At 37.8% G+C, this 14,438-nt stretch overlaps 1 protein-coding gene across 1 annotated transcript; it reads left to right on the top strand.

Annotated features, from left to right (window-relative positions):
* Positions 1–1,904: 1,904 nt before the first annotated feature.
* Positions 1,905–5,632, top strand: LOC104899078 (uncharacterized). The gene has a single exon (XM_010686211.3). The coding sequence runs from the start codon at positions 4,022–4,024 to the stop codon at positions 5,576–5,578; it is 1,557 nt and encodes a 518-aa protein (XP_010684513.2). The 5' UTR covers positions 1,905–4,021; the 3' UTR covers positions 5,579–5,632.
* Positions 5,633–14,438: the final 8,806 nt, after the last annotated feature.

Raw genomic sequence — 14,438 nt, forward strand, 5'->3', positions numbered from 1 at the left:
ACAAAGTGTCAGTAGAATGTGTAGGTTGGCTAGGCTATATTACACTACATGACAAACAACTTTTCCAAGTACCAAGGTAAAGATGCAAGTTGATGGTTAGCAGTAGCTTTGGAACTAGTAGTAGTTAACATTGGAAATTGCTGCCATAATTTAAAACAAATCAAAAACAAATTCTTATAAGCTAACTTCATTTCGGTGCAAAGAAATCTAGCTACTTCTTTCATCATTTTCTTTCAAAGCTTTCTCTCCTTTTTTTTCACAGTTAAAAAAAAAAAAGACATAAATTCCATGAAAAATAACAAACAAGAAAAAGGTAGCAGGTAGCTCCACCATTATAGCTATTTTCCGGTCAAAAATTCATCCTTTTTGTAATGTAAGTCGTCCATCCAGGCGGCAAGTTCAACATAATAGCCCGTCCATATAGGCGGCTTTAAGGTCTCTGCCCTCCATGAAGGTGGCGCGACTTGCCTGGCGGCGGCCGAGCCGATACCGCCAGTTAATTACTTTGTCGTCGCTTGTTGCTGACGGAAGGACCCTCATCGTCCCTACTCCTTTTATTATTATTATTAGGAGTTTGTCGGGTTTCAATTGATGGTTCCGAGGGTTATCATTGAGGTTAGGGACGGTGGTTTGTCGGCGTTCACCGACATGGCTATTAACGTGAGTATTATGGGGTTGGGGTGTATTATGGCGCCGGATTTATGGTACAAGGTACACTATTACGTTCGATGATAAAATATATACTACAAAGAGATACATTGTTTATGAGCAAGATTGGGGAGTATCCTCTTGTTGTTGATAGTAGAGCGAATTGGTGCTGATAGAGGTTTTAAGCAAGATTGGGGAGTATCCTCTTGTTGTTGTGCTATCCATTTTCTCCCGCGAAGTGCGGTATATATAGTACCAGGTGATAATTCACCCGGTGATACATCATATCACTACATAACTGCAGTGAAATGTCTAATCATGGATGGCAAAATATGGCGTCGTTCTTATCCGTTCACTGTATACATATATAGAATATTGCAATAATTATAAATTTATAACTACTTTTTTTCCCGGACAATGTCTCGGGTCAGTTACAATAAACAAATTAAATATGTTACTATATTGAAATTTCATAATTTCTTTTGCTACTTTTCGTATTTTTTGGCAATTAAAAAATTGAAAAATTCATGTCACGACATGTGATAAGTAAAAAAAAATTGAATGGTTTGAGTTTGAAAATAATATCTTAAAAAGAATTGTGGTAAGAGAATATGACATCAATATTCTCTTGTAAGTTACGCAATAAGTGTGTTATAGATGTATATACTTATTTAAGTCTTTTTATGTAAGTATAATTATTACAAGACTATCATATTTTATTTGAAACATTAGACAATAAAGTCATAGTATATTGATGATTAAGCTCTTAATTTCTTTTGCAAAGATCACGTGTTCGATACATTTCACTTACATATCTTTTTAAAAAGTGGGGAGTACACATATACATAAAACATTCACGTTACAAATTTGATGAGAGTGACACGTGGCACATAGACTTTCTTCCGCACGCGTTTTAATATATTTGTATAGATAGATATCAAAATCGCTAGACTTAACCAAACCCATTTTGGATATTAATGCAACTTCAACTAAATTTATCCACTTTTTTAATAAGCTAAGAATTAATTATTTACTAACAGTGGGATAACAATATCATTAAGTTACTAATAAATCCGAAGATGAAGTACCCAAAAAATTGAAAATTTTGGGAAAAAAATTGATCATGAAAATCCGTAGCCAAAACTGAACAAACCGTTCAAAAAAGGAGTATCTTTTCAAGAGCAAGTAAGTATTTCTTAGCCGATGAGTCCTCGACAAGAGGCCCGTATTCTCTCTTCTGTAGATACGCTATCCAATGAAGCAAGCTGCTCTTTGTCACCCCATTTTCCCCGGAAACCAAGAGCAGGAGCAGCCCATTCAGGCTTGGTCAATGAAAATTGGACTATTTCTAGGCCGGAACCGTAGCCAATGAGTCTGCTCCACTCCTCTTTGTTCTGCACCACTTGGCTATAGCTATTTCCCCACCTAGGCTCCCCAAAAGAATAGCATAATAAAGTGAAAGATCAGATTGTTACAGAAGACCAGATCGAGGGAAGGTACCGGATAATCAAAGAAAGAAGCCAGCTTAAAAGCACCCTGGTCGAAGCGAAGCGCCTGCGATGAGGGAAGAAGAGAGAGACCACCAATGCAAGTGGATCGACTTAAGCATCGATTTCGAAGGCGAGAACATGAAGCATGAAAATATAACCAGCCATTTTTCTCGTTAATAATGTTCTGTTACAAACAACAACGAGAAAATACGCTCTTGGACACATGCATGCCCCTATCCCCCACCCATCGTCCTGATCTTGGCTTGAAGTATCCAAGTAGCGCTAAAACGAAAAAGCGAACTATTGGAATTCTTGGGCTTAGCCTTTGAATTGCCCTGGATCAGTCCTATACTAGGTCACAATCAACCCATAACTTAAAAGAAAAGAAAAAGATCGAAGTCGAGAAGCTCATCGCTCATGCTTCCAACCCGTGCTTTCAACCCCGGAAAGACTCCGCTGACACACACAATATCTTCGCCACCCTCCCGACTCGCGATCCCCAATGCGGCTTTCCTCACTTCGGTAAGTTACAAGGATGAATGCAAATAGCAAGGCGCTATGCTGCGTGAAGTGAGACCGGCTGTCCTAAGTTAAGTGCTTCCTTATTCATTAATGATCTTGCTCAGTAGGAGGGCTTTTCCCCTTCTGTGCAGCCTGATTTTCTCTCTGGAAATGAGGGTGCCCTCGATTGAAATTTTTCATCGAATATGGAATCCTCCCATGGGTGAGAAGGTTGAGTTACAGACTCCGTTGGCTTTCGCAAGAAAGCATCTCGAAAGTTCCGAAATCTATGGTTGATGTCTCACTCGAACTCTATCCCTGACTTTCTTCGTCCGAGCGGCCCCTCTAGGACGCGATGCGGGAAGGAAGAAGGATTTCTTTCTACCATTAAATAATTCGCAATAGTTAACCAAGCAGTAGCCAAGAACAAAGAAGCAAGCCAAGATCAATGGAGGGTCGCCCCAGTCAAAAATGGTAAGAAGGAGTAGCATCAAGAACATTCATTGTATCTACGCCTCTCAGCGATCCACAGGCATCTGTAGCATGTTGTACCCGAGAGTTATTTTGGCTGTGTCCGTTACACCATGGACAAGAATCTTAGTCGGAGTCAAATTCCTTACCTTTCAACCCAAAGCTGAACATATCCGCACAGGTATTCCATTTCTTTTCTTGAGGATCCATTTTCGAAAAATGCCCTCTTTTGATTAGCCAGTTTCCAAGGGGGAGAAGCAAGCCGAACCTCTGAAAGATTTGAGATTCCGTAAGTAACTCAGTAAATGGATTGGGAGAAGAAAATGAGAGAAACACGAACAATTTCGTTCGTCATAAAGTGGTTTGTTACACATACACATACACAGTATTGCAGAGACGGGCTGGCTAGGCTCTTATCGAAATTGCGTATATAAAGAGATTCGTCTTGCTTGATCATTGCATTGAGTGCGTGGTAAATGCTTTTGTTTTGACTGAACCTCCCATTGCTCTCTCTCCGATAGCATGCAGCTTATAAGGAAGACAGATATCTATAAAGTGTTCAGTGATATGACTTTCCTACTGATTGAATCGCTTAAATGAATGAAAGGAAAGGTTGCTTTTAGGAGAAATCTGCCCCCGTAAGAGGCGTTGCAAGCAAATAGTTTTTTGAAAAGCGGCGAAGCTTGTCTTGTAGAAAATAGAAAAGTTGTATTGTTATTCGTAGAGGGGTCGCGGAAGAATATTGGGTTCGAGTCCCGAAGGTAGGGGATGATTATCGGCTCCTCATAAATCTAAAAAAGGAGCTGGGGCCGGATCACCCTATTCATTTGTTCTAAAAAAAGAGAATAAAGAGGGGAAGAATCGACAAAGAATGACGAACATAAAATCGTGAATGAAAAAGCGTTAGGCGAATGATCTACTCTGTTATGTTAGAAGGCGCAAAATCAATAGGTGCCGGAGCTGCTTTCAATACTTACCAAGCGAATTTGCTAGATGCATCCGGACCGTCTGCACTAGGTGCCGGAGCTGCTTCCAATACTTACCAAGCGAATTTGCTAGATGCATCCGGACCGTCTGCACTAGGTGCCGGAGCTGCTTCCAATACTTACCAAGCGAATTTGCTAGATGCATCCGGAGCGTCTGGATCAGGGATGCCTGAAGTTATTCTTCAGGGAATACCGGTTCCTCCGGGTATCGATCTAGCCTCGATCTATTCTTCGCCATTTTTCTTCAGTCCCTCTGTTTGGATCTCCGGTGATATTGAGGATCCTTTGATTATCTCGAAGCTCAGTAATTTCAATAAATTTTTATTAGTTCTACAGAAGGATTTTTTTCAAGGGACCATACAAGGCCCCTATATCAAAGCTCTCCAAGGGGTATTGGACCAAACTTCACCCGCTTTACTAGCGGGAAAACTGGACTTCCTACTCATTAGAGAGTACAACTCTTGGTATAACGTTTATGCTAAGAATATGGGTCTCGGTGTGCCCGTACATGATTGGTATGTGAAGAACTTTGGTAAATTTGTCCCTTCCCCCCTGGAGCCCCTCTTGACTGACAATTTTGGTTTCTTTTTTATTGGCATCCTTCTCATAGTTGTGTTTTCTATCTCTCTATTATTATGGCGCAGAAAGAGAAAGAATTTCAAGTGTGAGGAGAGCAAGCCTTCATGTACGGGCGTTCCCCGACAGGGGCCTGCCAGCTCAGGAAGCCAAACGCCCGATACCGGTAGAAGGGTCCCTAGCCCCCTTTCTCTTTCTTTATTACAACCTTCTTTTTTGATGTCAAAGACCAGGAACTACGCGCAAATTCTCATTGGATCTTGGTTGTTCTTAACAGCGATGGCTATTCATTTAAGTCTTTGGGTAGCACCACTAGATTTTCAACAAGGTGGAAATTCTCGTATTCTCTATGTACATGTTCCTGTGGCTCGGATGAGTATTCTTGTTTATATCGTTACGGCTATAAACACTTTCTTGTTCCTATTAACAAAACATCCTCTTTTTCTTCGCTCTTCCGGAACCGGTACAGAAATGGGTGCTTTTTCTACGTTGTTTACCTTAGTTACTGGGGGGTTTCGGGGAAGACCCATGTGGGGGACCTTTTGGGTGTGGGATGCTCGTTTAACTTCTGTATTCATCTTGCTCCTTATTTACTTGGGTGCGCTGTGTTTTCAAAAGCTTCCTGTAGAACCGGCTCCTATTTCAATCCGTGCTGGACCGATCGATATACCAATAATCAAGTTTCCAGTCAACTGGTGGAATACATCGCATCAACCTGGGAGCATTAGCCGATCTGGTACATCAATACATGTTCCTATGCTCATTCCAATCTTGTCTAACTTTGCTAACTTCCTCTTCTCAACCCGTCTATTATTTGTTATTGAAATACGTCTTCCTATTCCATCTTTTCTCGAATCTCCTTTAACGGAAGAAATAGAAGCTCGAGAAGGTAGTTTACGTGCTTAGTGCTTGCATTTAAGGAAGACTCAAACCTAATTCACTCGCGGAGTCTTTTTGCATCCATTGAATTACTAATTCTTCTAACTTTAGATTTATTGAGATTAGATGTAATTAAGAATAAAGGCTAATATCTTGCCGAAAGGCGGGAGGGTGCCGAGACCCGGGGCAACGGGGTCTTCCCATCATGATAGACTAAAGGGAAAGTCGCTCGGAGATATTGGTTCGAATCCAATTCATCATTCCAGTTCATAAGGCCTTCATTCAATAGAAGTTTAGGATGGAGCTATCACTAATAGACGGATGGGATTGTTTGCAACAAAGTGTCTATATAGCAAGGACTCTTAAAACTATATATATCCTATAGAATAGGGACTCGACCAAAGGCTCAGCCGAAAGAGAAACTGAATTCAAATCTCACTTGAAGACGGTTATTAGCCGTCTCAGTAAGGGTAGTGAACAAGTCTAGTTTTAGGAATAGGAATTCTTTTTAGGAAGCGAAGCAACCTCTTCTCTTTGCGTGACTCCTTCTTAGGGCGTGAAAGCATTCATTGCATAGGGCTTCCCGCTGAAGGATGTATTCAAGTCGCCCAGTCCCCGGGTGGGTAAGATTGCTTCTATCCATCAAGCATTGGGGTCGTGCTTGAATCCTTTTTTCGTTCTTCTATCATCTGCACTTGCCTTACTCAAAGGAAGAAATAGTGAAAGTAAGTAGCTCACGGGGCACCGAAGCCAGCGCAGAAATTGACTTTTCCGAATGAAAGGCAATAGGGGACGTACCCTAAGGAAGCAAGAAGGGAGTTTTTTATTTACTTTACCGCGAGAACCCTTCTTTCACGATTGAACTCGGGTAAGAGACCTATGCTTCCTTACTAACTTGCCTTAGTTCGATGGAATGCAACTAGATTCAATTCCTCCCTTTCTTCCTGGACTAAACAGCCGGTGACTCATATGGCTTGATTGAGGTTGGCCGGAGCTAAGGGATCTGGCTCTATTGAACCAAAGCCAAAGGGAGATCTTAGATCTCTTCCTCTATTATATAGTAGAAAGACTCCCCCTCAGTAACCTCATTCTAAAGCTAGGAGAGCAGACGATTCTTTTTCTTTCTAACCGCAGCTTGGCTGATTACCCAAAAAAAGTTGAAAGGCTAAAGAAATTGTCGGCAAAAAAGGTTGTTAGAACACACAAGAAAAATCCTTTCAATTCTCCATTTTTGCAAAATCTCTATGATTGTCACATTGGAGAAATTTACTTTCTCAAAAGAATAATGATAACATCTCAAAATTAATGAAAAGGGAGAGGTTTGAGCAATTTCAAGAACATTTATCAGAAAATAATCGTCGATCATAAATTTGATGTTGATGGTGTTTACTCGAGTAATAGTCCTTGCTAGTTGCTACCGCCTACCGGTGGTGATTAAGCCATTCCAGGATGGCTTTGGTGAAGACCCATGCAATATAGGGGTGGGGATATGGTGTTCCGTGAGAAAGGATGTTAACAAGAGAGAGACTGACAGATAGGGAGAGTGAAAAAGGAGAGATAAGAAAGAATTTAGAACATAAAAATAAAATAAAACTAATTTATTACGTAAATTTACGACTAGTCCATCAAAAATACTACCTTCATAGATGGACCTTTATAGATAATCAATACTCCATTCGTTCTTTTTTAGATGTAACATATTGACTTTTGGCACTATTCATCTAAGTCACTTTGACATTTATAGATACTTATATATAAAAAAATATATATAGTCATGTGAGATCTTGTTGGATTCGTCTAGTAATATTCAATCCAAATATATAATTTTTATAATTTTTGCACTTATATATTTAGAGATATTATTGGTCAAAATTGTATTTCAGCAAATGTGAAAAAAGAAGTGTTACATTTATTTAAAAATCGATGGAGTATTTGATACATTTGAAAACGATTCTACATTAATTGAAACCCCTAATATCAAATTTTCCTTTTTTCATATTTGTCATATATCTTATTAAAATGATCAAAATATAAAATGTCCTCCAGGGATCATATGAAGGATAGTGAAATTCGACAATCACAATGCCAAATTTTGTTGGCATGTGTTTGACGAGTCATAACTTGGTCTAATATTTTTGTTAACTACATGATGTAGGAAAGAAGACTGCTAACAAAATTAATTAAACTTATCTAATAAATGTGGCGTGAATAAATCACTGCCCTAAAATTGAATTTGCCACGCAACAACACACGGCCTCATAGCAATCAACCTCCATGGGTACACGGTTTCTATGTTTCCAGTGTTGATGGAAAAACAGATTGAGAACGACCTTGAATATTGTCTAGAATTTTTGAATAGAAAGATAGTAGAGAAGAAGAAAGTGTTTTCGGATTTTTTCTGTCTTTAATCAATCAATAAACCTCGGTATGTATAGAGAGAAGTAAAGTAGAACGAGGCTGAAAACGTGGGTACAAACGGTCACTTAGTGGGAAGAGAAAACGGCAACAGTTATGGCACGAAATTAGGATTAACGGTACATTAAGGGAGAAAATAAGGGGAAAAACGGTAACTTTAATATTGGCTTAAAACGGTCATAAAACTTAAAGAATATTGACCCAAAACTTCAGTTAAGTTAAATTTATTCCCCAAAGCCCAAGGCCCAAAGCCCATGGCCCTGGCCCGAACCGGGCGGGCGCGCGCGTGTGGTAACTCCACTCACCACATGCCCACTAAAAGTCCTTTTGCTACACAACTCAATGGGTATAGAAAGTGTAATGGTTATAAACCCCTTACACTCCCTATTATTCTTTTAATGTGGGACTTTTCACATTCTTTTGAAGCAACTCTTGAGTTTCTTTAAAAAACCTTTATAAACTCCAACAATCCCCCACATAATTCAAAAGAATAAAACAGGAAGAAACAGGAGATAATCTGGGCAATAGATACTGAGTTTTGAAGTATCAATGTTTTATGGACTTGAATTGACACTCAGTGCATATAAATATGTCTTACTATCGTAAGAGGTAGATTTCTCTTTGAACCTTTCACGAAGATAGCAAAGCATAGTTGCGCACTCAATCTTTTTCAAATCAAGAGACGTTCTCGCAAATATTGGTGCCCCACAATTTACCTGGATTCTCATGAATGCTTTAGAGAGCCTAAGCCTTGGACTCTCATAGGGTATTGGGCGTAACCCCCACATTCACATAGGTAAGTTCATCAAGTTTGTACTGTCACAAACCACCTCAAATAAGGCTATGAACTTATTAAGAGCTTTATGCTCAACCTTACACATATCACAGTAGATTAAAACAAAATACTACATCACTTTTATTAATAGGAATGGTAGTAGTCACAATAACTTGAGTTCTTTTGTGATTTCGTTTGACCCTTTGAACTTAGGAATTCCTAAGAAGGGTATCCATCACAATTCACTCCACAATAGGCTTTAAACCTATTCCTTGTGTTGACTCCAGCACCATTTTTCTACAAAGGCCTTTGGTGAGAGGATCAGCAATATTCCTCTATGATTTTACATACTCGAGTGACAACACATTATTTCTAATTAGATTTCTAACTATGGCATGCCTTAAGCGAATATGCCTTCTCTTTCCATTATAGGCTTGATTATTCGCTACCCCAATTGCTGCTTGCAGTCACACCGCATAGAAACTGATGGAGCTGGCTTCCCCCACAATGGAATATCAGCAAGCAAACTCCTTATCCATTCAGCTTCTTGACCTGCCAATTCTAAAGCAATAAACTCAGTTCCATTGTAGATTTGGCAATACATGTTTGTTTTGATGATTTCCATGATATAGCTCCTCCAGCAAGAGTGAAAACATAACCGCTAGTAGATTGAATCTCATCATTATCCGACACCCAATTAGCATCACAAAATCCTTCAAGAACACAAGGTGTCCTTTGATAATGTAGACCCCAATTGGTAGTGCCTTTTAGATACTTCAACAATCTAATCAAGGCAACCCAGTGCTCCCGATTAGGATTGTGAGTATACCTGCTCAATCTACTAACAGCATAAGCTATATCAGGTCTAGTATAATTCATCAAGAACATTACACTACCAATTATTTTTGCATATTGTTCTTGTGATATACTATCACCTTTATTCTTTTTCAAATGAATACTAGAATCATATGGGGTTTTCACAGGAACACAATCAAATTGATCAAACTTCTTTAATATTTTCTCAATATAATGAGATTGATTTAAAGATATCCCTATGAAGTTCTAGTAATCTTTATTCCAAGATAACATCGCCTCTCCTAAATCCTTCATCTCAAAGCAAGAATTTAGGAAACTCTTAGTTGTCATTTACTACGTCTATATTGGTCCCAAAGATCAACATATCATCCACATATAGACATATGAAAACCAACCAAGTTCATCAATTTGGAATAAACACAAGCATCAGAATCATTTACCGAAAAACCATTTGAAGTAATAGTTTGATGAAATTTATCATACCATTATTTTGGTGCTTGCTTTAAACCATATAAAGATATAATAAGCTTGCATACCTTGTCCTCTTGACCAGGAACCTCGCATCCTTCAGGTTGCTTCATATAGATCTCCTCATTTAACTCACCATTCAAAAATGCAGTTTTCACATCCATTTGATGCACAATTAAATCATGAATAGATGCAAGTGCAATAATTAAAGCTCTAATGGTGGCTACCTTGGTCACAGGAGAATAAGTATCAAAGAAATCTAACCCTTGTTTTTGGCGATGCCCTCCAACTACAAGTCTAGCCTTATACTTGTCTAAAGACCCATCAGGCTTGCATTTCTTTGTAAAGATCCACCTACTGCTTAAGGCCTTACAACCTCTAGGAAGATCTGACAGAATCCAAGTGTTATTACTCATAATAGACTCTATTTCACTGTTAATAGCCTTTAACCAAAAACTTGAGTCTACCGATCTCATGGCCTCATCATAGGTTCTCGGGTTCTCTTCTAACACAAAAGCATTGATATCTTGCTCATCTTAGCACTCTTTCTCAGCTAGAAAGGTAGTAGTAAAATTAGGTCTGAAACTAGTGTAACACCCCCAAATTACTCACTTTTAAATAAATAATTTAGTAAATAATATTTGAGTAATTTAGGAGTATTACCGCCACGTGACTAACACGCTTTCGGCAACTAACTACTAACTAACCAAAATAACTTGCAGCGGAAGACTTTAACCAAAAATAATAATACTTCTTTATTAATAAAAGTAAATATTGTCCCAATACTCAAAATAAATGAAACACTCTAATCTAGGTGAAGATCCCCCTTCCTAGTATGCTCCCATGCACATCCAAAATTCACCTATTACCAAAAAGGTAAACAGGGCAAAGCCAAACAGGAAAAAGGAAATACGCGTCAGTATAAAACTGAGTATGAAATGTACTAGATAAGTAATACATTTGTTAGTTCGTAACAATTTTTCATTTCGAAAACTCCATTACCAATAATTCAAGAATAACTCTTTAAGAATAAACTATTTTCAAACACTTAATAATAATTCAAGAATAACATTTTAAGAACAAACTCTTTCCAAACACTTGAATAATAATTCAAGAACAACATTTTAAGAACAAACTCTTTCCAAACACTTGAATAGTAATTCAAGAATAACCTTTTAAGAATAAACTCTTTCCAAACAACTTGGATTAAAAATAATCCTGAAAACAATTCCTCTTCTTATCTCCCCTTCTATTTTGCTAAGTGTGCACACCCCCCAAGCTAGTCATCCCATCACGGAGCTATATCAAGGGGTAACTATAATTGCCAACAAGTGGACTTTGAATCTCTTGATATTAATCAAGCGGAAATAATAATAATATGACTTGTAAGTCATGAACATCCTTCCTCATAAACAACTTTTTGAACATTCAAAGTTCATAAAAACCAATAACCTTTCCTTGTAAAAATAATTTAATTTTCCAAAAAGGATAACAAAACTTCTATATAAAAATGATTGATAAAATCATTCATTCTTTTCACTTTCAAGAGTGAATAATAAAACATTGTAACCATTTTAAATCAAATTTCTAAACCAATCCAACCAATAAAATCAATAAACAACTTTATCATATAAACCACATTTTAAAAGATCTAGCTACATAACGTACCTTGATCTTGCACAAAAGTATACTAGTATCTTCATTTATTCTTATACTTGAGCTTCCTATACCAACCAATAAGTAATTTACCACATGAACTTAATCATGAATTAAACATGAATGACCTATCATGAGCATAATATTTTTGAGTAAGAAACTATGAAAATACTTTTCTTAAACAAAGAAAATGAAACTTGAATAAGAAATATAAATCAAGAATAGATAGGAAGAGAAAGAAGAACTTTAAGTAAGAGAGTATGGATTCTTCAAAGTTTTTGTGTGGAAAAGATGGCTTAAGGTATGGGGTATTTATAGGAGTAGAATAGGTAGTACTTAATTTCAAAAATTAAATAGTTTGTAACCTTCACCATAAATTAGGAGATTAAACCAAGATTTGTACCTCCATCATAAATTTGGAAGTTATAGGAAAACAAACTCCCTCCAATCACCATAAATCCCGTAGGAAATTTTTTTTTTTTTTTTTTTGGTTTTCTTAAAATTTTTGACTAGGATTTAATACCAAAAGCTTAACAAATCCAATTTTTGGCGCCATACTCCTGCCAAAATAATTAAAAATCATGAAAATACTAAAATACCCTTTGCTTAAAATATTTATTTTAGAAAATAATATAAATAATATTTATTATTTAAATAAATACTAAAAATATGGGGTATTACAGTCTACCCCCTTAAAAGAAGTTTCGACCTCGAAACTTAAGACAAAAAGTCATAATCACTTTCCAAAAAGGATTAAAATTCAAAATTGTAGTTTCTGACTCAAATGCTCATGTCTAAAATGCATATATGACTCAAAAATATGCTAAAATGCAATAACTATAGTAGAAGCGCGAAACTCTATCGCATTCTACCCCCCTTAAAAGGAGTTACGACCCCGTAACTCGACAACTAACCTCGAAAAATAACGCCGGATATTTCTTGCGCATATTCGCTTCAGCTTCTTATGTTGCTTCCTCGGTCTGATGGTTTGACCATAATACTTTGACTAATTATACATCCTAAGTCTGAGTACTTCTAACTTTACTATCAAGGATTCTTACAGGTTTTTCCTCGTAAGTCAAACTATCATCTAATTCAATGGTCTCAGGTTGCAGCACATGAGACACATCCTGAATATACTTCCTTAACTGAGATATATGAAAAACATCATGGACTCGACTTAAATAATTTGGCAAATTCAACTTATATGCCACTTTCCCGATCTTCTTTAACACCTCATATGGCCCGATATACTTTCGGCTTAACTTTCCCTTCTTCGCAAATCGCATCACCCCTTTCATTGAGATATTTCAACAATACCTCTTCCCAACCTGAAATCTTCATCCCTTCGCTTCAAATCAGCATAACTCTTTTTGCCGATCTTGAGTTGCTTGATCTTTTCTTGAATCACTTTCACTTGCTTCACTTTCGAGGAACTCGGGTCCAAGCACCACTTTTTCACTAATATCATTCCAGCAAACTAGACTTCTACACTTCTGACCATATAAAGCCTCAAACAGAGCCATGCCAATACTTGCATGATGACTGTTGTTATAGGAAAATTCTATCAAATCCAAGAAATCCTCCCATGAACTCCGATACTCCATAACACAAGATTGCAACATATCTTCTAAAGTCTAAATTATTCGTTCTGTTTGCCCATCTGTAGCCGGATGAAAAGCTTTACTCAATAACAAATTAGTACCCAAAGCCTTGCAAACTCTGCCAAAAGTTGGACAAGAATCGTGAATCACGATCCGAAACAACGTCCTTAGGCACACCATGATATTTCACCACCCACTTCACATATGCTTTAGCCAATTGATCCATCGACCAAGTATTCTTCATAGGTATGAAAGTTGCGATTTAGTTAAACGATCTACCACTACCCAAATTGTATCATTTCCAGCCTTAGTTCTTGGTAATGCAGACACAAAATCCATTGATATAGAATCCCATTTCCAACTCGGAATATCCAGAGGCTGAACCTTCCCTTGCGGCTCTTGTGTTAAACTTGACCTTTTGGCATGTGAGACACTTAGCCACGAACTCTGCTACCTCTTGCTTCATGTTTGGCCACCAGAACATTTGCTTCATGCCCTTACACAACTTATCACCACCTGGGTGTGAATAAGGTGAGCTATGAGCTTCTTCAATTAATTTCCGCTCCAACTCTTCTCTATTACTTGGTATACACCACCTCCCCTTGAACCGAATACTTCCATCATCGGCTATCTGGAAATCCGACACCTGACCATCCTGGATCTTCTCTCGAATCTTTTCGAACTTTTCATCCTTTGATTGACCCTCCCTAATCTCATCATAGATTGAGGGTTGAATTGAAAAAGAACCCAATAATTCTTCAACACTGCCTTCTTCTAGTACCTCCAATGACATTTTCTGAAACTCGACACATAACTGACTTGGCAGCACCATTACATTAACTAAATGACTCGACTTTCGACTCAATGCATAGCAACAACATTAGCTTTCCCTTCATGATACTGGATCCAGATCACAATCTTGATCAACTCCAACCACCTCCTCTGCCTCATGTTCAACTCCTTCTGAGTGAAAATATACTTTAAGCTCTTATGATCCGTGTACAACTTACACTTCCCCATACAAGTAGTTCGCATATCTTCAAAGCAAACACTATTCAGCTAATTCAAGATCATGGTTGGATAATTCACCTCTATGGTTTTAACTGCCTAGAAGCAATAAGCGATGACCTTCCGGTTCTGCATCAATACACAC

The sequence above is a fragment of the Beta vulgaris genome, chromosome 7 (assembly GCF_026745355.1).
Source record: "Beta vulgaris subsp. vulgaris cultivar EL10 chromosome 7, EL10.2, whole genome shotgun sequence".
Taxonomy (NCBI): Eukaryota; Viridiplantae; Streptophyta; class Magnoliopsida; order Caryophyllales; family Amaranthaceae; genus Beta; species Beta vulgaris.

Excerpts from the sequence above, each read along its gene's own strand:
- LOC104899078 (XM_010686211.3), top strand. The coding sequence starts at position 4,022 with ATGATCTACTCTGTTATGTTAGAAGGCGCAAAATCAATAGGTGCCGGA.